This window comes from Callospermophilus lateralis, chromosome 3, assembly GCF_048772815.1.
Source record: "Callospermophilus lateralis isolate mCalLat2 chromosome 3, mCalLat2.hap1, whole genome shotgun sequence".
Taxonomy (NCBI): Eukaryota; Metazoa; Chordata; class Mammalia; order Rodentia; family Sciuridae; genus Callospermophilus; species Callospermophilus lateralis.
The window spans coordinates 70,657,318-70,683,753 of record NC_135307.1 but is presented as its reverse complement, the minus strand read 5'-3'; the positions used below and the strand labels follow the sequence as shown (position 1 = coordinate 70,683,753).

General features: G+C 32.2%; 1 protein-coding gene across 2 annotated transcripts in view; it reads left to right on the top strand.

The window, feature by feature from the left end:
• Lrrc9 (leucine rich repeat containing 9) overlaps window positions 1-26,436 on the top strand; it is an 89,256-nt gene that overhangs the window by 54,787 nt on the left and 8,033 nt on the right. For both annotated transcript variants that reach the window (XM_076848346.1, XM_076848344.1), the window contains exons 20-29: window positions 968-1,145; window positions 2,632-2,852; window positions 4,816-4,938; window positions 8,881-9,011; window positions 11,491-11,599; window positions 12,257-12,396; window positions 16,211-16,347; window positions 18,146-18,363; window positions 22,156-22,224; window positions 25,656-25,796. In XM_076848346.1, the coding sequence (XP_076704461.1) occupies window positions 968-1,145; window positions 2,632-2,852; window positions 4,816-4,938; window positions 8,881-9,011; window positions 11,491-11,599; window positions 12,257-12,396; window positions 16,211-16,347; window positions 18,146-18,363; window positions 22,156-22,224; window positions 25,656-25,796 (1,467 nt within the window). The remainder of the gene's footprint in view (window positions 1-967; window positions 1,146-2,631; window positions 2,853-4,815; window positions 4,939-8,880; window positions 9,012-11,490; window positions 11,600-12,256; window positions 12,397-16,210; window positions 16,348-18,145; window positions 18,364-22,155; window positions 22,225-25,655; window positions 25,797-26,436) is intronic.

Below are 26,436 nucleotides of genomic sequence, written 5' to 3'. Positions count from 1 at the left end.
GGCAATATTATTATTAGAAAAAAGGTAATAAATTTATCACATTCCAAAATATAAAAAAGGTCAAGTTGTAGATAGATGTCACTGTTGTGATAAATTTTGACTGTTGTTACTGTAGAATTAGAGATTTAGGACAAAGTATGTTGCAAAGTAAAGGATAGATTCTGATAATATGTCACAAACAGCCAGCAGACTTTAAAGGATTAGAGACAGGGATCAAGCCAAAATTTGGGTGATAAGGATCATGAATCTTGGCAAGGGGATAGAAGAATTGGTCAGAATTCAGCCCAGGTAAGGGAAAGGCCATAGAGCACTAACAATATCTTGTAACATTAGGTCACTAGAACTCACCAGAGTCCTTTATGGAGCCTACAAGACAGATAAAATTGGGCTAAGAAAAGATTGAAACTTGCCAGAAATATAAACTTGGCTAAGGGAGTCCTTGAAAATTAAAGATAATAGTAGCATCGTTTTTATTACGGAGTATATACTGATTCTGAGCTTCAGTACAAGCCCAATGACAGCTTTGGTCAACTCCATGGGGAGTCCTGGAATTAGAAGTGTCCTTTAAATTTTTCCCATGTCAGACTGAGATGCCCGGGTCTTTATTTCTCTTCATTATTTGATATGGGCCAACATGGGAAGGAGAGTGACCTTGGTCAAGGCAGCTGTCTGTAGTCTCTAGAGGTGCTAATAGCTGTAGGCTTTCCGCCAGTAGCACTGCCCACAACTGGGACAAGTCCTTTACTGTAGGAGGACTCTGACTGGCACGTCAGTGTCCCTAATATCATAAAAGTCCCTATTGGACTCACAGTCTTCAAATTTTATTTTTTTCAAAATTAAGAATGTCACAATATTTTTAGTTTCTGAAGGAATTTTGAATTCTATTGCTCAATTTTTTTATCTTGTAACATTGATTGAATTTATTTACAAGATTCAGAAGTAACATATAATGTGAATTATTGTATAGATAACTGCCTTAAATTTAGATGGACAACATCTCTTTGAAATCACAAATTTAGAAAAATTGGAAAATTTGAAATGGGCATCATTCAGCAATAATAATCTCACTAAAATGGAAGGCTTGGAATCCTGTGTCAACTTGGAAGAGCTCACATTAGATGGAAACTGTATCTCAAAGATAGAAGGTAAGACACTCAGAACTTTGAAGTCTCAAAATGTGAATGTCTGAACAGCAGGAGCAAAAAAAATGGTGACACTGAGGACAGAATCTCTGAAGAAGATGATCACTAGAGAAGTTCCAAGAAGGTTTACAGCAGATATTCTAAATACCTATTAAGTGAGATTGTTACAAACGGTATACTATGCATAATGAGCCCAGGTGGACTTTGACCTCCTCTTCTCCTCTGTGCAGGATTTACCAATTATTACTACTCCCTAGCACATACAAACTAGGGAGTTATTAATATCTTTAAATAGAATAAAAGGATAAATGATGTATATCTTGAAAAAGATAAGCTAGTTTATTTTGCAAAATACGGAATTAAGTTTGTATTTGGAAATTTTAAGACTTCAACAAATATAATTACACTTAGTATAAAATGAAAATCAAATGTACTATTTATAACCTTTTAATGGATCTACATACAAGTACAATTAAGCAACTTTAGTAATGTCTCAAAATAAGAGACCAATGTAATATGTTTTATTTGAATTTTTAAAATTCAGTATTAAAACATTTTTCTGAAATGAACAGAATAAGAAAGACTATTCCTGTCTTCAGATTTTCCAGATTCTTTACTTCATTTGGGTTTGTGCTTATCTGTAGCTAAGAATCCAGAGTTTGGAGGGCTTGTTCTAGAATATTCCAAGTTATATTTTCTGATTCCTTCATAGCTTTACTTGTATTCTCCTTTAGTGCTTTGAATCTGGAAAGAAAACTTCTATGGCTTGCTAACAACTCCTCTTATTCTTCCTCTCCAAAGATCATTGTATTTAATTCCACAACCCTTTGGAAGTAGATTTTAGTATGACCCTTTTATGGATGAAGAAACTGAGGCTCAGAAGTTTCAACATTTACCTATGGTCCCAAACCTAATAGTGATACATTTACGACCAACTATGACACCATCTTTAAACTGAACTATCTTGCCCCCCACAATTACAGAGGACCTATAGCTGCAAAGGTTACACAGGGGTAAAATTCTAGTTAGAGGGGCTATTTTCTAAACTGTCTTAGAGCGTTTCTGAACATACCATGGGGAAATTAGGCCAAATGATTCTCTTAAGTACAGGTGATTCTATAATTTCCAATTTCTTACCTTAATGTTTTAAAATGAGGGACAGGTGATTATTGAGTTTTGTGTATAGCTTTGTGTTGTCTTGAAGATGAAAGTCCTGATTAATTATATCATTTTAAGGTTATTTGATGGATAAAGTAAGTATTTGCTATGTGGTGCTTTTCCTTAACACCTAAAAAAATGAATCTAAAATTAGAATTAGATTTGAAAAGGGATTTTATTTATTTTTGTTTCCCTCTGAAAGGCAGTGATGGTTACAGAATCTTTAAAGCCATTTGAACTTAAATAAAGAGAAACAGTAAATGGTCAGTTATTTTTAAAATTCTCTTTTCAGTGCTGTCTGAAGTTTTCTTGAATTTATTTATTTTTCTAGGCATTTCCAAGCTAACTAAATTAACTCGCCTCAGCATAAATAATAATCTTCTAACTGGTTTGGAAAAGCATGTTTTTGATAACTTGCTTCATCTTCACTCCCTTTCTCTTGAGAACAACAGAATCACTTCATTGAGTGGTTTACAAAAAACTGTTAGTCTAATTGAATTGTACATAAGCAATAACTATATTGCTCTCAATCAGGAAATCTACAATTTAAAGGTAACTGGGGTATTTATTAACTTTTGTTTCTTTTTTTTATTGGTTGTTCACAAGATTACAAAGCTCATGACATATCATCTTTCATAAATTTGATTCAAGTGGGTTATGAACTCCCATTTTTACCCCAAATACAAGTTGCAGAATCACCTTGGTTACACATCCACATTTTTACATAATACCATATTAATGACTGTTGTATTCTGCTACCTTTCCTAACCCCCCTCCCCTTCCCTCTCATCTTCCCTCTCTACCCCATCTGCTGTTGCTTAATTCTCTCCCTTGTTTTTTTTTCCCCTTTCCCCTCACAAACTCTTATATGTAATTTTGTGTAACAATGAGGGATACTGCCACATAAATGATCATAGCAGCACAATTCACAATAGCTAGACTCTGGAATCAACCTAGATGCCCTTCAATAGATGAATGGATAAAAAAAAAATGTGGCATTTATACACAAAGGAGTATTACGCAGCACTAAAAAGCGACAAAATCATGGATTATGCAGGGAAATGGATGGCATTAGAATAGATTATGCTAAGTGAAGCTAGCCAATCCTTAAAAAACAAATGCCAAATGTCTTCTCTGATAGAAAGAGAGCAACTAAGAACAGAACAGGGAAGAAGAGCATGAGGAAAAGATTAACATTAAACAGAGACGAGTGGGGGGAGAGAAAGGGAGAGAGAAGGGAAACTGTATGGAAATGGAAGGAAACTTTTGTTTCTTTAAAACATTTATCCATACATTGGAAGCAATGTATGTTAGCTGTAAAGAATTTGAAAAATGTAGAAAAATCTATAGAACTAAATTAAAATAAGGATAATAAGGTTTATTAAGATACATTTGCATTTAATTTGTGTATTGAACAATCATATATGTATGTGTAACCATAATGACCCCAATTCGATAACTTTTTATTTTAATACTTTAATAAAAGAACCCAAGCCCATTCCTCTTCATATATGCTGCCTTCAGTATTTCCAAGAATTGACTGACCTGATAGGGAAGTAGGATTTCTTAACATTCTCCTTTGTCAGTACAAATCTTGATTATCTCTCTGTTTTTACCAATAGTTCCAATTCTTTCTTTTCACTTTTACTCAGATTTGTACTCTAAAAGAATCACTAATTCAAGGCTACTGTGTAACAGGCTTTACTAAAGGTTTGGAAGAATTGGAGGATTTTTATAGCACAGAATAGGAATTCACTGCAAATGTAATGTAACAACTTCATGTTAAGTTCAGTGGCCACTTTCTACCGCTGAGAGTCTTACACTGGCCTATCCTTTTGCTGATACCATGTTATAGGACTTTATCTTATATCAAAATTTTGTGTCTATTTCCTGTTTTTCCTTACATCAGTGTTATCCCCATCCTATTCCCACACAATAACTTCTAAAGTCACCCAACCAACCTAATTAACATCAGCCACCAAATAAGCCATTTTACATTTTGATGCAGAAAAATTTTACTTCCTATTGTTTTAACTTCTATCCTCTCCTACTCAGGGTCTTTCCTTCATAGCACAACTAAATGTCTCATAGAGTAAGAAAGCACATTTTCCCTTAAGATGTGTTCTGTCACCCTCTCATTTTTATCTCTTTTCAAATGGCAGTGTCTTTTCATTCCTTTTATATCCGTATATACACATACATACCATTTGATAGGCCATTATTCCATAAACAAAATATATTGTGTTAAAAGATATCAAAGTTCCCCTCTAAACCTTTACCACTGAAAGAAAACACTGAAAGTCTAGTGTCCTTAAAAGGTTTCCTATCAGATAACATATATCAAACTGAAATGTGGCATAAAAATATACCTTAGTGGTCTGGAAAGGTAACCCTTGCATTTAAAGTTATACCTAAAAACACTCAAATTCTATAAAATTATAGATGATTCAAGGGTGTTTAATCTCATAGTGGAAAAAAACTTTCTGGGTTATGATGTATATCTTCTGTTACCTAGGGTTTATGCAACTTGGTCATTCTGGACGTGTACGGAAACATTATTGTATGGAATCAAGAAAACTACCGATTATTTGTAATATTTCATCTTCCAGAATTAAAAGCTTTAGATGGAATCTCAATTGTAAGTTGTTTGATGACTCATAGCATTTGGTTCAAGCAGCAAATTCATATACTCATAGGCCATAATCATTTATTTAGATCACTGACTTATCACTAGCATACCAAAATTTACTATGTTTATTAAGATCTCAGTCTCCAAAACTCATTTTAGATCTGGATTTTAAATTTTTCTCATCTGGGCAATTTTTAATTGTCTAAATTGAGATGGAAAGGGAGGAATATGATGCTTACATTTGTACCCACTGAGATCAATGTCTAAAAAGTAGGAGCATAATTTTGTGGAACGGGGTAGGAAAAAAATATGCTCTGGAGCCTTACTATCTCTTTAAACCTAAAACCAGCTTCGTGTTTCTTGGAAAAATATGATTGTTAGTAATTAAGGAAAACCAACAAGTGTAGTATGACTATATCACTAGTAAATGTTAAAAATTAAACACACACACACACACACACACACACACAGAATTCATGGCTGAATATAAAAGCAACATTTGGAAACTTGGATTCTATAAAAAGCAAGTTCATATGAGGCTCATGATTTCCATGGGACAGGGTAAATACATGACAAATGTGTGAAGAATAAAAGGTTTCCTTGGGTAATGTTGCCTAACTCCCATTAGTCAATAAAACTCACAAATTTTTAGGAAATTGAGAAGGTAGTTCATGATTATTTGGTACTCAGGTGCTCTGAAAAAAAAATTACTAATCCCTTTCCTTATTCTTAAAGGGTCCTCCTGAGAGAATCTAAAACAGTTTCACTTCAACAAATACATATTCTCTAGAATCTCGTATACTGGGTTTTATTTAGTTGTTAGCTTTCATTGAGGACTGCTTAGTAATACAGTCTTATGAAACTGTTCTGCATTTTCTGTAAAAGATGTTGAGAATCATTTCTTCCTATCTCTCTGTGACCTCATTCAAAGGACCACATGAGAAAATACTTATAGAGATAAGTATAGAAAAAGCCTTTTTGCCTCTAAGGAAAAGTTTTATTCTCTCACCCATAATGAGTAGTGTTCAACTATTTTTTTTCCTCACTTTGACAACTAAAAAGCTCAGGCCCAAATTTTATAACTCAGTAGGATCTTATGGTCTCTCTGTCCCTAACCCTGGTTTTTATCTATTTTAACTTATATTTTTCTTAGTCTATGTCTTCATTATTTGTGATTTGCATTTTACTATTTTATTATATGTGTTTCCTATAAACTGCCACAAGTTCTTTACAGAATGGGGTATGATATAAATTTATAAATTAATAATTTTACATGAAGACTAGACTGAAGAACTTAGACATTAAATGAGAAATAATAGAAATGCATTAGATTTATGAGTAGGGAGAGAATATATTCAGCACATATATATATGTTATGAAATTTCATCTATGTTCATCAGAGATATTATCCTATAATTTACTTTCCTTTATGTGTCTTTGTCTGGTTTTGGTATCAGGATCATGCTTCACGAAATGAATTTGAGAGTGTTCCTTCCCTTTATACCTCATAAATAATTTGAGGAAGATTGGCATTAGTTTTTCTTAAAGGTGTAGGAGAACTTGGCTGAGAATCCATCTAGTCCCAGGTTTTATTTTGTTGGAAGGCTTTAAACCTGTGTGTCTCATTATATTTGAAGTGATTTTCTGTTTACAGCAGATAGTTGGGTCTTTTTATTACTACCAATTTATATCTTGGATTGATGAATATAGGCCATTTACATTTAATGTAGTTATTGACATGCTAGTGGTCAGGTTTGCAATTTTGTTTTTATTTTCTGTTTGTTTTTTTATATCTTTTTTTTTCTGTTCTGTTTTTTTTATGAGCTGATTGAACATATGTCAAATTTTTTATTTATCTGTAATGGTTTTTTATGTCTGTTCATATAGACATTTTAGTGATTTCTTCAAGTATTATATTACATATACATAACTTAATGAGCTCTATTGTTGAAATTTTTACCCGTTTTAATTAAGAGTAGAAATCTTCTTTCCATTATTTCTCCTCCACTGTTAATAATTATCTTAAATATATTCTCTGTATATACTGAGAACCACATCAGATATCCCTTTATGCTTTAACCAAACAAAGATAATTTAGAAACTCAAAAAGGAAAGTCTATTGTACTTGCTTCTTTCCTGGTATTCCAAAATTTCTTTTGTTGGTTAAGAATTTCCATTAATCGTCTTTTATGGTATCTCTGATGATGATACTTTGCTTAGATTTCTTTCATCTGAAAATGTCTTAATTACCCTTTTCATTTCTGAATGACATTTTCTCTTGATATAATATAGGATTCTAGGTTGACAATTATTTTATTTTGCCACTTGAAAAATATTTGTGCCACATCCTTTGTTTATTGGTTGCTGATGACAAATATTTTGTCATTCAAATTGTTTCATCCTCCTAGGTAAAATTTTACTCCTCCCTCACTGCTTTTATAATTTTTCCTTTATTAGTTTTCAGAAATTTGATTGATTTTGATTGTGTCTATGTGTCATTGCATGAATTTGGGTAATTTTTTCTGTTCTTAGATCACTCAGCTTTTTAAATCTGTAGGTTTATGTCTTTTGCTAGATTTGGAGGATTTCCTGCTATTATTTCTTCAAATATCTTCTCAACCTCATCTGTTTCTTCTCTCCTTATATGAATCCCATGGTAAGAAGAGTTTTTTATTTTTGTTTGTTTTTGTCTGTTTTTCTATTTTTATCATTCATCTTCAATTTCACTGATTCTTTCCTCTTCATTCTTTTGTTGAGCATTTATTTCCATTGCATTTATATGTCTATTGTATTTTTCAGTTCTAAAATTTCTATTTCAACCTTCTTCATATTTTCTACTTCTTTGCTGATAGATTCAATTTTTTTTATTTGTTTTAAATAAATTCATAATTGCTTCTTGAAATATTTTTGTGATGCCTGCTTTGAAATCTTTGTCAAATAATTACAAATATGTGTTGTTTCAAAGTTGTTGTTTGTTGATTGTGTTTTCATGCTTGAGTTTAGATTTCATTAGTTTGGCACATGGTGAGAGCTTTTTCTATTTTATTTTGGATGTACTGGTATTATGTCCAAATTTTCTTCTCAAATCTTCTATTTTAGCAAACCTCACTTGATACTATACCAGTGAGAAGTTGGGCTACTACTTTGTTGTTTTCAGTAAGAGACAGAAATCCAAGTTCCCCCCACTTGGCTTCTGTTAACAACCTGACATGAACATCTTAATTAACTGCTAGACTGCAGTAGGAGTTTATATTTCCCACCAGGCTTCCATTGATTCTCTCTGGCTAGGAGAGGAAGAGAGAGACTCCTTGTTACTATTCCCCATAGGCCTCCACTCATTCATCCTAGCTAACAGAGGTAGGAATACCTCATTAATGCTCCACAGACACCTCATTATTACCAAGTAGAAGTGGGAATCCAGGCTCCCCATCTGGTCTGAAGTAATACTTTTTTTGGGGGGGAAGGGGGGGTGTATTACTGTTAGGAGCTGATAAAAGTTCAAGCTGACAAGTCGCAGGGGAATGACAGAGGAGTGCTTTGTTACAACTGGGCAAGTCTGAGCAGCCCATTCTGCTTTTACTGGTGGGGATAAAGTTATGACTACAGTATATTTTGTGGTGTTCACCTGGAGTAGACATATTATTATTTAAAAGTTTTCTGTCTTCTGAGGCTTTCAATATCCTAGAGAAGACAGACTGGGGTTTTTTTTTTTTTTTCTATTGTTGACATTTTGGCATTTATAGTTTCTCCAGCACCAGAATGACATAAATGAGGCAAAAAGAAAATCCAGATTATCATTCTTCAGGTCCCAAGGTCCCTAGCTAGTCTACCTTCTCTGCACCATTTAGTATTCTCATGTTTTTTAAATATATAATGAGCAGGGGTTAACCTGTACTTAGTGGAAAGAATACAGTCCACTCCATTTTTACCTGAAACTGGTATCCTATATAGGAACCACCAGAGACTGAGAGTGCAAAAGATTTGTTTGGTGGAAGACTTACCTCTGATATGATTACCGAACGACAAGGACATTCAAACTTTTCCCAAATGCAGGAATTAAATTGGACTTCATCATCCATAAGGTATAATCACTTTATTAGATACCTTTTGATATTATAATTAAATATATAATTATTATGATGATTTTTCTAAAGCTCATACATTTATACATCTTATCTAACCATAACCAATAAATCATCAACCCTATTCCAAAATTCATGCTAACTTTACCATTCTTTGAAATGAATTAATAATTTTTTATTATATAAGACTATGTTTTCAAATATCAATTTCTTTCTTGGATATTGTGCTTTTGCTTTTCAACCAAATATATTAGTCTCTCTCCTTATTTTTTTAGCAAAAACTTAAATGTTTTAGTTAAGAAAAATCTTAAAGATCAAAATTTTTTAAATTCTACAACACTTTAAATTGCAACTTATTAATCACAACAGCATCATCAAAGACATATAATAGACATGAAAGTAGTATTCTTTTGTTCAGCCTCCAGACTTGTCTGCTAACATGGATTCCCAGGTCTTCACTAATAACTCTACAGCCTGCAGTTGCCAGAGTGTAGAGTTCAATGTGGAAACCATGATTAAGTGAAACCCATGGTGAAAGACACTGGGGAGGCGGGGGGGGGGGGGGGGGGGGGCGGGGAACGACCCAACAAGGGAGGAGACCTGCCCAAATTACACAAACTAATAAACAGTGATGTCAGATTGGCAACCAGACCAATGCTAGGAACAGGTTATGCAGCTCATATCTTATCCCTCTATTCCAATGCACCAGTACTTCCACTGGCACATTTTTTGTTCTTGTGATGCTAGGGATTGAATCATCAATGCTAAACAAGTTCCCAACCATATACCATTCCTATGATAAACTGTTTTCAGTTCTTATCAAACTTGACCCCTCTGAGGGGCCAAGAATGCTGATTCCTCTTTCACTTCGCATATCCCCTTTTTGGGGGGTGGGGGGAGTTAAACTGGGGGTTGAACCCAGGAGTTCTTAACCACTGAGTCACATCCCCACCCCTTTTTAAATTTATTTTTAAAATTTCACATAGGGTCTTGCTAAGTTGCTTATGGTCTCACTAAATTGCTGAGGCTGGCCTCAAACTTCTAACCTGAATCAACTTAACGAAAGATGTGAAAGATCTATATAATGAAAACTACAGAAGCCACTGGGATTATAGGCATGCACCATCATGCCCAGCATTCTTATCTCCCTTTCTAAACCATAGTTTCACATTCTTGGTTTTTCTATAACATTCTCAGATTTCTTTATGAGTTCTTAACTTTCTGGTGATGTCTGAATTTCATCCTTAGTCCCCCTTCTATTCTATCTTACTTCTCCTTTTCTCTCATCTTTTTCTTATTCTGTACTCTTCCTGAGCAAACAAGATTTAATTTTTGGTGATGATTCCCAAATTTACCATATTTAGCCCAAACTTATTCTCACCTGAGCATACAATTGCTCTGTAGATAGTATCTAAAAGACAGCATCTACCCAAGCCAAAAAATGAAAGAAAGAAAAATTTTGTTTTCCATTTTTAATTCATCACCATCTTTGTCAATAGATCCATGTTTGAATTTTGTCTCAAAATTCCTTTGTCTTTCCATAGTCACTGCCATTTGCAGTAAACTGTTTTTAGAAAATCCTTTGGTGATCTTTTGGTTTGACTTACATAAACCTTCCCTGAAAACCCATTCTGTTACCCATATTGCCTTCTAAGATGCAAGTCTTATCATATCATTTCCTTTTTCAACATTGTCAGTGGATTTCATTGTCTACAGAATAAAATTTAAAATTCTGCGTAGCGTAGAATAATTTTTATCTTTTGTAATTCTTACCTTTGCTTCTCATGACACTTTATACTTTAGAAACTCTGAAATATTCTAGCTTCTAAATCTTAATCATAAGATACTGTTTTCATGCTTCTCTGCCTTTGTGCCTATTGCACTGTCAGCCCTACTAATTTGCTTAACACCTATGGGTCAAATCCTCAAAGTCTCACCTCAAGCTCTTTCTCTTCCTATAGGTTTTCTTTCCCTAAAACATCATCATACCTAAATATATTAGGTGTCTGTTTTCCAATGTCATAACTACTTTCTCCTTTTCTTTACTGTCCCTATCCACTGCCTGTCATTTCAGAAATAACCTGATTTACATATATATTCTCTGAAGTTTATAACCTCAAAATCTTAAAATTTACCTTATCAATTTCACCATGGTTTTATGGACGTATAGTGAATTTATAAATGAATTTCAGATTTTTATTTTATAAGGTTTCTTTTGCAATAATGTTATGTTTATGTGGTAATAGGCATTCTTAAAACAATCAAATTCTATTATTTTCTTACACATGTGCCCAACAAAAATATGTATTTAGCTGTTTATTTTGATTCCCACATTTTATATTAAGGCAATTATTTTTCATAGTACCCTTAGGTATTTTTAAAAAGGAGTTTATATATGGAGGAACTCAAAAAACATAGGAAGTTTTTTTTTCCTCTGTCCTATTAAAATAATAACTATATTTGATTTGTTTAAATTCAGAACTGTAGATTTGATCCCAGTTGACCAATTTAGAAATGTGAGTAATGTGAACCTACAGAACAATAATCTTACCTCTTTCAGTGGACTAATCTATCTGCCGAATGTGAAGGTGAGTCACCTACAAATCTTTTCTCTTTTTTGTTTTAGGTTTTCAATGCAAAATTGTAGTAGTCTTTATTTTTAATTAAAATATATTTCTATTTACTAAAGCAGAGAAATTATTCCAAAGGTTTTTGTTTTGTTTTTATTTATTTTTTTTTTACTAGTCAAGAAAAAGTATTAACTCCCAAAGTTATTTTGATTTGACCTCCATTCATTGATTGTCTTGCATGCAGTAAATCTTACTCTGCAGGAGGAGAGAGGGGATAAAAGGCTGCCTCCATAGTGAGAAGGTATGACATGAAGTTGAGAATGCTAAGGTTCTTCAAGCAGCCTCATTGTCTCCTTTCCTGTTACCTCAACCAGCCACCAAATAAGGCCTAGCCTAAGGAGTTATTCCATCGACATCACACCTTAAGAAATCAGAAGTGCAGATTGAGAAAGCTGTGTAGCTTTCTCAAGGTCTTTCTTATTTTATGTGTGGTGTTATAATTTTCCAACATATAAGATAATTAAAAACACATCTAAAACTAAATCTGAATAATTTGGGTTATAAAAACTTACCTTTAACACTAATATTTTATTAAATTATGTTCATATTCCAAGTTTTTCCTTATAATTTTAATAGTTTGTAGGATATTGGATTAATAAGATATTCTTCCCATAGGTCTTATGCCTCAACTATAATCATATTGAATCAATCATGCCTAGACTAAAGCCTCAGACTCACTTAACTAATAGACAACTACTTTACCAGAAAGTACCTTCAAGTGGTTATGGACAACAAGGAACCTCAAAAATAAATAGGTACAATTCTTTTTTAAATTACAAATAATTTTTATTGGGAATTTTAAAGCAATATGTTCCAGTACATACATTTAACTTATTTTATTAATTATTTTATTCAAAAGCTATGTGTCAAAAGTGAACTTCTCAAATAAAAAGAAAATACTTAAACTATTCTTTGCAGCCAGGCATGGTGGCACATACCTCTAATTGCAGCAAATCTGGAGGGGAGGCTAAGGCAGGAGGATCACTCAGCAACTTAGTGAGACCCTGTCTCAAAATAAAAAATAAAAAGGGTTGATGATATAGCTCAGTAGTAGAGCAACCCTGGGTTCAATCCCAGGTATCAATAAACAAATGAGAAACTATTCCTTTGGACATTTTATCCTTGCTTCCTCCATTTCATACTTAGATTGTAAATAAAGAAAAAAAAAAAACAAAACTCAAGGTCACTGTAGATTCAGTGACCTTGAGTTTTTTTTTAATTGAGATACAATTCACATACTAAATATAATTAACCCTTTGTGTACAGTACAAGGATTGTTTGTTTACCATCTCCACTATCTAATTCCAGAACATTTTTATCATGCCAAAAAGGAATCCTTTATTCAAGTAGTATGGGCCTAGGTTTCTCTTAATATTTGTTTTCTTTTTATTTCTAAATTATTTATCTGTACATTTAATGCCCCAATATCAATGGCAAAGATAAAAAGATACTTCATGAAAATGAGGACACATCTTATTTATATTTATATAAATATATCTATATATACACACACACACATATAAATGTATACATAAATACACCTTGTATATATATGTGTGTATGAACTTCATAAATAGATACTTCAACTTTATGTATATAATTTAATATATATGTTCATATATATGAATAGGAAAATTATGTACATGTATATATATAGAGATAATATATAATACATGTATCAGTCAGAATACTTTCATTTCCAGTATTCCCAATTAAGAACATTCCTTGTGTTTATCACTTTTATTGAAGTACAATTTGAATGTAATAAAATATTCATTAACTGTACATTTAACTAATATATTCAGTCATATAATCACTATCTCAATCAAGACACAAAATGTTCCCACCCCAGGAAAATTTCCTTTTATCTCTCTGCAATCTCCTCCTCCCACATCCTCACCCATGTCAATAATCACTGATCTACTTTCCACTACTATTATTTTGCCTTTTTTAAGAATTTCATAAGATTGGAAGTACATAGTAATTACTCTTTTGTGTCTTGACTTCTTTCATTTAACACAGTGCTTCTGGGATTCATCTGAATTGTTGCAAGTGTCAGTAGTCCATTTTATTTTATTGATGAGTAGTATTACATTATATGAATTGAATCACAAAATTATACAACAAATTGTTTATCTATTTACCATTGATGGGCATTTTGGGATATTTCCAATTTGAGGCTATTATGATTAAAGTTACCATGAACATTTATATACATCCTTTATTTTGGAACTATTCATATTTAATTATTCTAACATTTTTTATTGAAGTGCATGTACATGCCATGTTAATTCATTTTAAATGTATAATTCAATGATTTTTACTAAATTTATAATTATGCAATCATTTCTGAAATAGAGTTTTAGAACATTTCCTTTACACTGAAAAGATCTTTGGGGTCCATTTTCAGTCAATTCCCTTTCATACCTCTCACTTCAGCAATCTCTAATCTATTTTCTATGGAGTTGTGTTTTCTAGTCATTGCATATAAGTGGAACCATATAGGGCTGGGGCTGTAGCTCAGTCGAAGAGCACTTGCCTTGCACGTGTGAGACCCTGGGTTCCATCCCCAGCACCATATAAAAATAAACAAATAAATATATTGTGTTCATCTACAACTAAAAAAAAATAAAAAATAAAAAAAGTGGAACCATATAATAAGTGGTTTTGTGCATCTCATTTCTTACACTCAGAACAATGATTTTGAGGCTCATCCATTCTGTGGCATGTATTAGGAATTCAGATATTCTGTTGTATGTATATGCTATCTTATGTTTATCCATTCACCAGTTAATAGACATTTGAATTGTTTCCACTTTTTGGCCTTATGAAAGATAAGCATTTGTGAACAAATGTTTATGTACACTTATATTTTCATTATGTTCCCCTTGGTTAGACACTTTGGATAGATAATTAAAAATGGAGGTATTGGGTTATATAGTAATTTAGTGTTTAACTGCTTAAGAAAATGCCACTTTTCCAAAATAGTTGTACCATTTTACATTATATTATGTATTTTAATTTTTCCATATCCTTGTTAACACTTGTTATTGACTGTCTTTTTCATTACATCCATTCTATTGGATTTCAATTGGCATCTCATTGAGGCTTTAATTAATAATGCCCTAATGAGTAATATAGTTGGGCAGATTTTTCACATATTTATTTAAACCCAACATATATTTTCTTTGGTGAAATGTGTGTTCAAATCCTTTGCTAATTTTTTGATTATGTGGCTTTTTTATTATTTAGTTCTTGGAATATTCTGGATACCAAGCCCTTTTTCAAATAAATTATTTACAAATATTTTTCTCAATATGTAGTTTGTCTTTTTATTAAGTGGTGTCTTTTGAAGAAATTTTAATTTTGATAAAATGATTAATTTTTTCTCTTATAGATTGTGATTTTGATGATTTCTAATAATTCTTTGCCTAACCTTAAGTCACAGATTTTTTCACATTTTCCTCAAAAAGTTTTATGTTTTTGTTTTTACATTTAGACCTATGATCTATCTTGAGTTAATGTTTGTGCATATTGTGAGATTAGGTATGAGGACTAAAATTCATCATTTTGTATATAGAGATCCAATTGTCCCAACACCATTTGTTTAGAACATATCTTTCCCTTCTTGAATTGCCTAGTCACCTTTGCTGAAAGTCAGTTGATCATAAATGTGAAAGTGGATTTCTGGACTCAATTCCATTCTGTTGGTCTGTGTGTCTATCTCTGTGCCAGTACCAGATTGGTTTGGAATGCTGTTTTACAATAAGTTTTGAAATCAGGGATTTAAGCCTTCTAATTTTTTTCTTTTTCAAGTTGGGTTTGGAATATTCTGGGTTTTTTGCATTTCCTTATAAATTTTAGGATTATTTTCCATGGGAATGGAGAGCTGTTGTGCTTTTAATAGAGATTGTATTGAATCTATTAATCAATTTGAATTAATTATTATCTTCTAATGCACAAACATGAAATATTTCTTCATTTATTTAGATCTTTAATTTCTCTCAGCAATGTTTTATAGTTTTCTGTGTACAAATTTTACACTTCTTCCATTAAATCTATTCCAAAGTATTTTATTCTTTTTATACTATTGTGAATAGAATTGCTTTCTTTATTTCATTTGCAGATTATTTATTGCTAATATTGGAAATGCAATTGATTTTTATATATTATTTTATCTTGTGATTTTTCTGAACTCATTTATTCGTTCAAATAGTCTTTTGATGTATTTCTTTGTATTTTCTAAATACAGAGTCATATCATCTGAGAATAAAGACAAATTTACTTATTTCTTTGCAATTGGCTACATTTTTTTTCCTTTTCTGATTGCATTAACTATCACTTTTCATTGTGACCTTCTGTACATCTTTATTCTTTACCACATAAAACTAAAAATAAATATTAATATTACATAAAATATAAGATAATACATATTATAGCTCAATTCTGATATATTAATCAATTCATTTTTCTCTTATAATTTCAATTTATACTAAATACATATCAGACTATCTTTTTATGATAGCTGACTTGAAATTAGGTTTATGTTCTGAAACTTATGTGTTTCAGAGATACAATGAGCAGTGAAAATTTACCTCCAATAATGCACAGTTTAGAGGTTCTTCATTTGGGCTACAATGGAATTTGTAATTTAATCCAGCTACAACTTAACAGACTAAGAAATTTAAAATTCCTCTTTCTGCAGGGTAAGTAGAAACACTTAATATCAAAATGTTTTAAATCAACTTGATCTCATCTTGTTTGATAAGTAAATTCAAGTATCAACATTTATTTAAATATTTATTAGCAAAAATATTTTAATAATCATACATGGATTTTTCTTTGGTTATCTGCAGATTTTCAAAACCATTTTTTGAAGGAAAATAGAATATTCTGGGGCTACATACAGTATTACATCATAATTTACTTTTATATGATATTCTATTTAACAAACAATATAAAGTAACCATTAACACAAATATTTCCTAAGTCAAAATTGTTCTAAGTACTATGAAAGTACTGTATTATTGCAATTATACACAATAGAGATCCTCAATCTGAAGTAATTTAAGATATACTTGAGGAGATGTACTGAGACAAAGATGAATTAAGTTTCAACTATGTGTTACTAAGTAAGTGCAATAGAAATTCAGAGGAAGAGAAACTGAAAGATTAACTCCTCTTCAATTTTGATTATAAATGATCATTTTTGAGAGCTTTGCAAGGGAGGAAGAAAAGAGTCATAGGACACAATTGCAGTGTCTGTGGTCCAACACTTAAAAAGGTATGATATGAGTTATTTGTTTTATTTAGTTTTTTAAGTAAGCCTCATCACTTTATAGTATTTTTTTAAATTTTTGTGGAATAGTGAAGAATTGAAATTAAAAATACTGAGCAGGACCAAACTAAGGAAAGCTAGACAGAGAAATTTAGACAGAATATAGTCAACAATAGATAGGAATTGTAAATTTTTTAGAAAAGTGGCATTAAAAAACCAATGGAGTTTGGAACATTATCTAACAATAATTATTTAACATCACACAAAATTCATTATGAGACATGGGAAGAAATTTGGATAGTTACTTTTTTCAGGTTTTTCAGACTATATTCTAAAAAATTAATGTATTCTTTTGCCTATCAAAGTATTTTTGATTGGGATCAAGAATATGGAGACTTAGCCTTAAAGAGAAAAAGAAAAAACAAAAAAAGGAAAAAATCAAGAAATTGACCATAATAATGACAGACCTTTTAAAAGATACATTGACATAGCAAAAAGTGGAAAACCTAACCATAGAAGGTCTATTTTAATCTAATAATGTAAAGGGGGAATTGTGCAGTTGCCATGGTTAGCATGACAAATCCAAGTGGGGCAGTTCTATATAAGGAATGAGACAACATACTCTGACAATGATAGCTGCCACTTATGGAGTCATTGGGCAAGATGTTTGTCTACATATCTCATTTAATCATCAACTTAAAAAGATGAAATATTAGGTCAAAATGACTAATTAGATATATAAGGAGATCAAAAGAATCCAAGATATTTCCATAATTTAATTGCAAAATTGCATAATTGCATTTCATAATGGCAAAAGGACATACTAAAGCTATCTAATGTCATTTTGAGGAAGTTCCTATCTGGGGTTAGAGAAAAATCAGTTTGTAAACCTTTTGAGACATAAAAATGAAAATTACCTTTTAAAGTCATTTGATAAAAACATTTAAATGAGTCAGGCATGGTGGTGCACACCTATAACCCAGCAGCTTGGGAGACTGAGCAGGAGGATCTCGAGTACAAAGCCATCCTCAGGAAAAGCAAGGCACTAAACAATTCAGTGAGACCCTATCTCTAAATAAAATACAAAATAGGGCTGGGGATGTGACTCAGTGGTCGCATGCCCCCAAGTTCAATACCTGTTACCCCCCTCAAAAAATATAGAGAAGAAGGTTGATAACTTTTAAAATTTGGGATCACTTCATATATCATGACTTGTCTTTTTTTAGGGAATGAAATCAGTCAAGTTGAAGGGCTAGACAACTTAGCAGTCCTTCAGGAATTGGTGGTAGACCATAACCGCATCAGAGCATTTAATGACAGTGCTTTTGCCAAACCAAGTTCTCTCTTGGCACTTCATCTGGAGGAAAATAGACTACGAGAGCTGAGCAAATTGCAACCTTTGGTAAAACTAGAGAAACTCTTCCTAGGATATAATAAAATCCAGGTAACATTTTTGTTGTTGTTGTTGTATTGAGATTTATAAGCTTTAATTCCTCTAAACACTAAACATAAAGCTTCCAAACATACCAATGAAGTTTTTGCTAGTATGTAAATGTTATTTATCATTTATATACATGTATATTTTGAGGCATATACTTTGTGATGCAGACATGTCCACCCTACAGCTAGACTTATAAACTGGGCAAACCCATATGCATCTACCCATTGATAACTTTTGGCTCTAAATGTTCTCAGGCTTGTCTCATCAGTCCTCTCCTAGACTTATCATTTGTTCCTTGACTACTATTGATTCAGCTGGGTTTTGAGTCTCGATTTCAAACTTCCTCTTGCTCATAAAATCTGGCATACTTGTTCTATATGTATTTTGATTCAACTCCTTATAATGGCTTTGATATTCCAACTCTTCCCACTCAAGTCTTCCTTACACAGATTCCCTTTAGTTTTACCTATTTAGGCCACTTTTACTTTTAGGCCACGGAGTCTGTTTAGACTCTCTCCTGAGATACTGTACTAATAAGAGAGCTTGAATACATTATCTTATGCAGTCCTTATATTTTTCTTAGCATTTCGGTAATGTCCTGTTAGCTTCTTTTCACTCTTCTATTTCTGTCCATACTTCTAAGACGGTCTCAACAACAGACTGAACTCTGGAGTACTTCTCTAGGTCTGGGGAAAAAATTTATCTTGTTTACATCTTTATCAGTATATAGCATATACATGGTACAGAGTAGATGCTTGATAAATATTTATGGTCTTCTTTGATATAGTTCATGAAGCCTTTTCTGGGTGATATAAAAGGTCTCTCCCAAGATTAGAAGGAAATCACAAGCAGTGCCCCTTTCTACATAGCAAGTAGAGAATGTACATACAGAGAAAAACAATATACAACTAATTACCCAGATTCAAACATTCATCTGTGAAAAGCCTACCAAACTGGTGATGATTCTTACAAAGATTTACTTAGAAGAAATCTAAAAAATTGCTATTTTATTGGAAATATTTCCAGTGATAACAACTAGGTTAATCATAGGAGTGACAAATTGGACTTATAGCCAGGAGTGTAACTCAGTGGAAGAATATGTATTTAGCATGTGCAAGACCTTTGGTTTGGTCCCCAGCATGAAAGAGAGACGGACAGACAGAGACAAAGAAGAGAGAGGGGAGAAAGAAAAAGGAAAAGAAAAAGATCTTATCTGGCATCAGGCTTTACTAATAATTTCAAGAATATTATAGGAACATTCCACTGCTTTGCAGGTCCTTTATTCCCACATCATACACATTATCTACACTAAAAGATGAGGTCTGCAAGTCAGATTCTGTGAAGTAATCTCATATAGCAAGGGAGTGTTTCATTTATGAAACATTTCCATTTTATAATTTGAGCTTATGTGACATTATATAGGGAGCTACCTTATAATTCTAAGGACTCCAGATATATTTACTGTAAACAGTCCTTAGCCAGGCAGATCAGCTAAGAGAATACCATAAAGACCTTCTTCCCAACAAATATCATTGTTCTGTTTGACAGGATGTCCAGTTACCAGCATTCTTACAAGATTATACCAGGTAATTGGGTTTTCCCCAGGAGTGTCCCCCTACCTCACCAGCCCCCTGGTTCCTCTTAAGGGGCTGAATAGACAGGTCAGCTAGTATGGCAACTTTCTCCTTGGCAACTTAAACAGAGTAATGCTTAGTCAGGCTTACTATCAAGTCTAATAAAATTAAGTGATAAACTATATTTTAAATCATGGGGAATGACACATTTATCATTGAATGAAAGGATGAGTTTTATTGATTATTTAATGATATCAGCCCTTATTTTCACCCTTGAAATGGTATTTTCATTGGTTTAGATTGATCATTTTGCCATTAAACTTATTCTAACCATTAATATTATAGTACCTTAATGTGACCATACATTTAGCTAGGAGGGAAAAAAACCAAACCCAGAGGAATACAAGGGCAAGTTGGAGATTCTTTTGAAGTTTTAAAACCATGTTCTTCAAAAATTTTTAACTTTCATTTCAAATTTTTTGAGGGGAGAATTTTGTCTCTAGATTTATACTGACTTGGACAAGCTGATACCAACATTAATTTCCACTAGACTGTCAGAGTACAACCTTTGGATTGGTGATGATTATAGAATAAGAGGGGAAAAGCTCATAAAAATTAGCAGAACAATAATACTTCATGTGAAAGTATATGCAGTCCCTAATTTGATCTAATAGATTCTGGTGTGAAGGTTTTGACTTAGCCTTAGAATAAATTAGCCCTAGAATAAATTATTCAATGTCCACTAATGTAAATTTGGAAAATTGTGGCCTATAGACTTGCTTATGAGAATCGCAGAAACACAAATGAAGATGAGTTCAACTCTATAGTCCCATTTGATTCCTGCATCTGAATGATTGCTCTATCATGCATCCAAACTACTTTGTCTACTTTTAAACATCTGGATAATAACCTGAAGCCATAAGTAACACCAGAAAAACAATCTTTGGTATTTCTTGACCTAAATGAAAGCCCCAATCCAGACCTTTACTGTGATTGTTTTAAGTTCTTATCCTGATAATGTACTCAAAAGCTAATAACCACTGATGCGCTGGTGATTAATGTATAACTTTTAGAAGAAAAAGCCCTAATTAGTAGCATTTGCCAATTTCCATGGTATAATTTCCTCTACCATGGTCAATTGCAAGCTAAAACACCATCCTGTAAAATTCCTGAAAATATACCAATCAACTTTTGTGAGCCAGTAAAAGTTAACTCCAGCACAGTACTGTAAAAAATAGCCTGTATAAAAAATGGAAAGCTCTCTTTCTGTAATTATGGACATATTAGTTTGCTTGTTATCTCTTTAAAATTTTATGCCACAATTATCCTCTAAAAATTTAACATACTGTTCTTGCATTAATATATTTCATGAGAAATGAATATTTCAATTAGGGATAGTTCACTAATAAGTACTGTTGTACTTTGAAAAAATAATTTACAGACTTCTCATGTGTTTCTGACTTCTAATCAGACTTGGATGCCATAGATAGGAACTGCCTGTGGGTAAAAAGGCACAATATCTATAGATCACTAGATGTTGAGTGTTTTCAAAGCCCCCCTTTATGATGTCTCCAAAATCAAAATAATTTTTAAAAGATCAGTCATTTTAAAAATCAAATTCCACTTCCAAGTGAACTAAAATAGGTCTAAATATAGATGAATTGGCTGTATGTATCCACTTGTAATTCCAAATAAAATTTAGGTATATCAATAACTTCATTGTATTAATGTGAACTAGTAAAATTCTTAGGTGAAGTTTGATGGTTAAATTTTGGAAATAGCAACAAATGTAGTCCACTTGATTGTTCCTTTGTTGTTAAGATTATATTTAAATGTGTATCTTTGATATTGGTTTTTTTTTTAACTGTATTCACCTTTTCCCACACTTCTGGATCAATACTCTGGAGGAAATAGCTAAATATAATCTAAGCCATAGAATAAATTATAACTCTTCTGAAAAACTATTTGGCCTTTTCTTATAAGCACTACTTACATTTTCCATGTTAAACTAATATTATCTCTTTCAATCATATATTTTGAATCTACAGTACATGGATCTGCCTTTATTCAACATGCAAAAAATTGTCACTCAGGCTCACTTCATAGGATTTAATTATGAGCTGCCTGGAATCCAGCATTTACATAAAGTCCATATTTACATAAGTCCATATTTTAAAATTTTGGGTCTAATCAAATAATTTGGTTAATTTTTTTTTAACAGGATATCACAGAACTGGAAAAACTTGATGTCATCTCTACTCTCAGGGAGCTTACAGTTTATGGCAATCCAGTGAGTATGTTACCTTTCTAATTTATTAATTTACTTATGTATGTAATTTATTTTTTGAGAAAGACTTTATAATATTAATTTTATCTGCATAGCCAGTTAATTTATTGATTAATGTAAAAAAAAACTATTGTCCAGCACAATTTATTGAATAGTGTCTTCTACCTGATTACACGGAAAACTGCTACTATCTTATATAAGAAGGTCTATTTCAGAGTTCTACATTGTATTCATTTGCCTGTTTGTCTAGTGTTGTGCTAGTATTTTTATGTTGTCTTAACTACTAACATTTTATATTGTCTTAATGTCTGTTAGAGTAAGAGATTCCAAATATTCTTCTATTCTGTCTCCTTCTCTTTCTCCTTATGTGTTTCTCTTTCTTTACTGCCTTAGTGATTCTTGGCCCATTAAAATTGCCTATGATTTTTGGACAAATTTCTCAAATTATATGAAAATTCTGTTAGTATTTTAATTGGAATTGAATTCATTTCTAAATTAATTTTGAGGGAAATTTTTGTTGGAGTCTTCTTGTTGGAGTCTTCAAGAGGATCCAATAAGTACTACCTTTGTTTTCCTAATATCTGAACAAACTGGAAAAAATGACAGTGAAGAAATGAAAATATCTTCTTAGCTTAGTATTCTGGATCTGGTATAAAAGAACTGATGGCAAGATTCTGTGAGACTGAAGAAAGGCAAACAGATCTCGTATTACATGGAGTGCAATTTATTTGGGACTTTCTGGCAAGTATGGTGAAGGACGCACCAAGACCACTGGATCTCTGTGATTTGGGTCAGAGGGAAGGGTTTACATAATAGCACGAAAGTGACTTTCATCTGAGCCAGAATGTCCTGATCTATCTCAAGCTAATATCAAAAACACCAGGCACATTCCTGGCACTGTAAAGCCCCACATAACCCTCAAAAGTTTATTGTTCATTTAGAGTATGCTGGGAAATTATTTAGGGAAAACATAACAGGGTTACATAGGGATACTCATAGAAGTCTCAAGATGGTTGCATTCAGTAAAGCAGGATCCCTTCAGTGAGAAAGCCAAATAGGCATGCTATCTAATCCCAGAAATAGGCAATCCTGATCACGCAGAAGCAGAAAATACTAGACTGAGACTTCTCTACGTGGGAGGACACATTCTCCCAGCAATAACCTCTTTCCCAAGAAGAAAGGAGGATCCAAGAATGCTCAGTTCACTCTTCCCAGATCTACCAGTTAAGTCACTCTGCTTTTACTAGTGGAGAGGGAGTGAAGAGGTTGAAAAAGCTAGAAGAACTACATCAAGGATCTATAGTACTTCTACCAAGAAGAAAACATTCAAGGGGATAGGGTTGTGGCCCAGCGGTAGAGTGCTCGCCTAGCACGTTCAAGGCCCTAGATTCAATCCTCAGCACCACATATAAATAAATAAAATAAAGGCATTGAGTCCAACTGCAACTAAAAAAATAAATAAATATTTAATAAAACAAAAAAGAAAAACAGTCAATAAGCAGTCTCCACTAACACAGCATTCAGCTTTCTCACTCATAAAACACATGTATCTTCCTTTTGTTTGTTTTTTTTTTTTTGTCTTTCAATTAAGATTCATAATTATCTCCTTAAAGATTTTAATCATTTTTGGCTAGATTTATTCTGTTGTTTTAATTTCTATTTTAAATGGTACCTTTTTGTATTTTTCTATTTTTGGGGTTGTAGAACTAAAGAAATTCTGGGTTTTGTATATTTCTCTTTGTCTAGGAAACTTGGTGAACCATTTTTCTAGTTCTAATGGTTTGTAAAAATTCTTTGTAAAAATTTACCTAAATTTTTATGTATTGTTATCATAGTACTCATGAATTTTTAAAGTCTCCCCTGAGTATTTTTGTCACTCTTTTTATATTTAAAATTGTCAATTTTTGGTTTTTATTATTATTGATAAATCTTGGTAATGGTTTGTCTATTGAGTTAGTTACTTCAAAGAATGAGATTTTGGGTTTTAAGGCTATTATTTCTTTGCTGTTTCACTAATTTCTACCCTTTTTTTTTTTTTTAGTTTCTTGAAATTTTCTTTTCAAAAAAATTCTTAAATAGGATACCTAGCTCAGTAATTTTCAATACTTCTTCTGAATCAATTAATAAATTTTAGGTTACAAAGTACAGCAGCATTCTAAAAGTTTTGGTTTGTAGTTTTTTTAATATTTATTTCTTAGTTGTAGTTGGACACAATATCTTTATTTTATTTATTTATTTTCATGTGGTGCTGAGGATTGAACCCAGGGCTTCGCACATGCTAGGCGAGCGCTCTACTGCTGAGCCACAATTCCAGCCCTAGTTTTTTTAACTATTTTTTATTCTTAAAATCATCTGTTTTCCAAAATATTGTTTCTTTAATTTGTTGTGCATGTCTTTGTATTCATTTCAAATAAATAGTGTGGTTTTATTTATCTCTTTGTCGTTTATTTCTGATGTTATTTTACTTCAATCAAAGGAAATATTCTATATTTTGGTACTTATGATGCTTGGTTTTGTGGCCTTGAATGTGGTCAGTTGTTTGGTGTGTGTGTGTGTGTGTTTTAAATCAATCATATATGTTAGAGATATTTCTCCATTAGTGTATATGTATCTACCATCTTCTTTTAAAATAGTTAATTGCAGTGACATGGTAAGAGTAGGATAAACATACAGATGAAAAGGGAAAGTCTGGAGGAATCTACATGCAGACTTCTTCATGCTCATGCCTGTGAGAAGATTACATGGAACAGAATTTTGTTGGAAACTGATTACATAATCACATAGGGGACCCTCTCCTAATCATGTGCCAAAATTCCAGATTCTCAGAAGGGAAGCAGGTTGAGTACAAATCATATTGCACAGTGAACTACCCTTATCAGTTAAGGAATGGTGGGAACACTTCAAGGACCAAACACCAGGCAAGAGCCATCTATCTGTACAAGCACACCATTCTAAAGTTCAGGCCTACTAAATTTAACACTTTCTACATACCCTCTTAGGCATGGTTTATAATTTTTTTTTTGGTGAGGGGAGTAGTTTGACATTAGGAAGAGTTGGTACATATAGACCACATATAGATATGTACTAAATTAAATAGGATATTCCTTTTGGAAAATATCATGTAAGCTCCAGAACTTTCAACAAACTTTCATAATGTAATCCTGTCCAAAAATTAAGATTGCCTGTAGTTAATAACAGTACTTTACAAGTATAGCCTTAGTAATAGCCTTAGTTTTTTTCTAAAAAAAAAAAAATTCTTACCTGCATTTAGCATGATAAGAAATTAAAAGGGGCTCATATCTGTAGTATCTAATACTATAAATTAATTGTTACCCATCATCTTTGCTGTCTTTGTTAAACTGCCTTCTTTTAAAGGTTAATATTTGAAGTAAAAGTGATTTTAGTAATAAATTGTTATGTTTAACTTTCTTTAGATTTGTAGAAAAATGCTACATCGTCATGTGCTCATATTTCGACTGCCTAACTTACAGATGTTAGATGGAATTCCTGTAAATTCAGAAGATAGAGTAAAAGCTGAATTTCACTTCTCTGAACTACAAGCAAAGAAAAATACGGTAATCATATTATTGATACTTTTCCTTTTGAAACATATATATTATTAGTAAATGAACATTATATCTTATACATTGTGACTTAAAATGTTTAAATCTATGTTTTTATAGATTATTATAGTATCTATTTTGTGATAACTACCTTTTTCTATTAATGTACCTTGACAATTATTTAGTATCTATGTGCTTAATATATCAGATTATGCTTGAAGGTAAGAAATTATAACATCATTTTTATGAAAAGAAACTAACAATAAAATTGTTTCCACTTAGGCAGAGAGGAAGAGAAGGAATGAGTTCTCACCTCAACTCTGTATCATACAGATCACATAACAATGGAGATATGTGTCTCTTTTCTTGTATGCTGGCAGAATTACTGGGCCTTTTACCTGTGGGCCCTAAAATGTATTGGCTATGGTAGGAAAGAGAGACAGAAGAAACCACAAAAACATATCATTAGGAAATTCTAGCACTAACCACCCCTTCTCTTAATGACTTTGCCCTAATGACTAAATTTAACACAGAAAATCAATGGCTTTTGAACAAGACCAAACATTATTAGAGGTGAGCCTTTGTAAAATGTGAGGAAGAAGAGACTGGAGGAGATAGGGAAACCAGTTGACATTTTTAAGAATAACCCAAG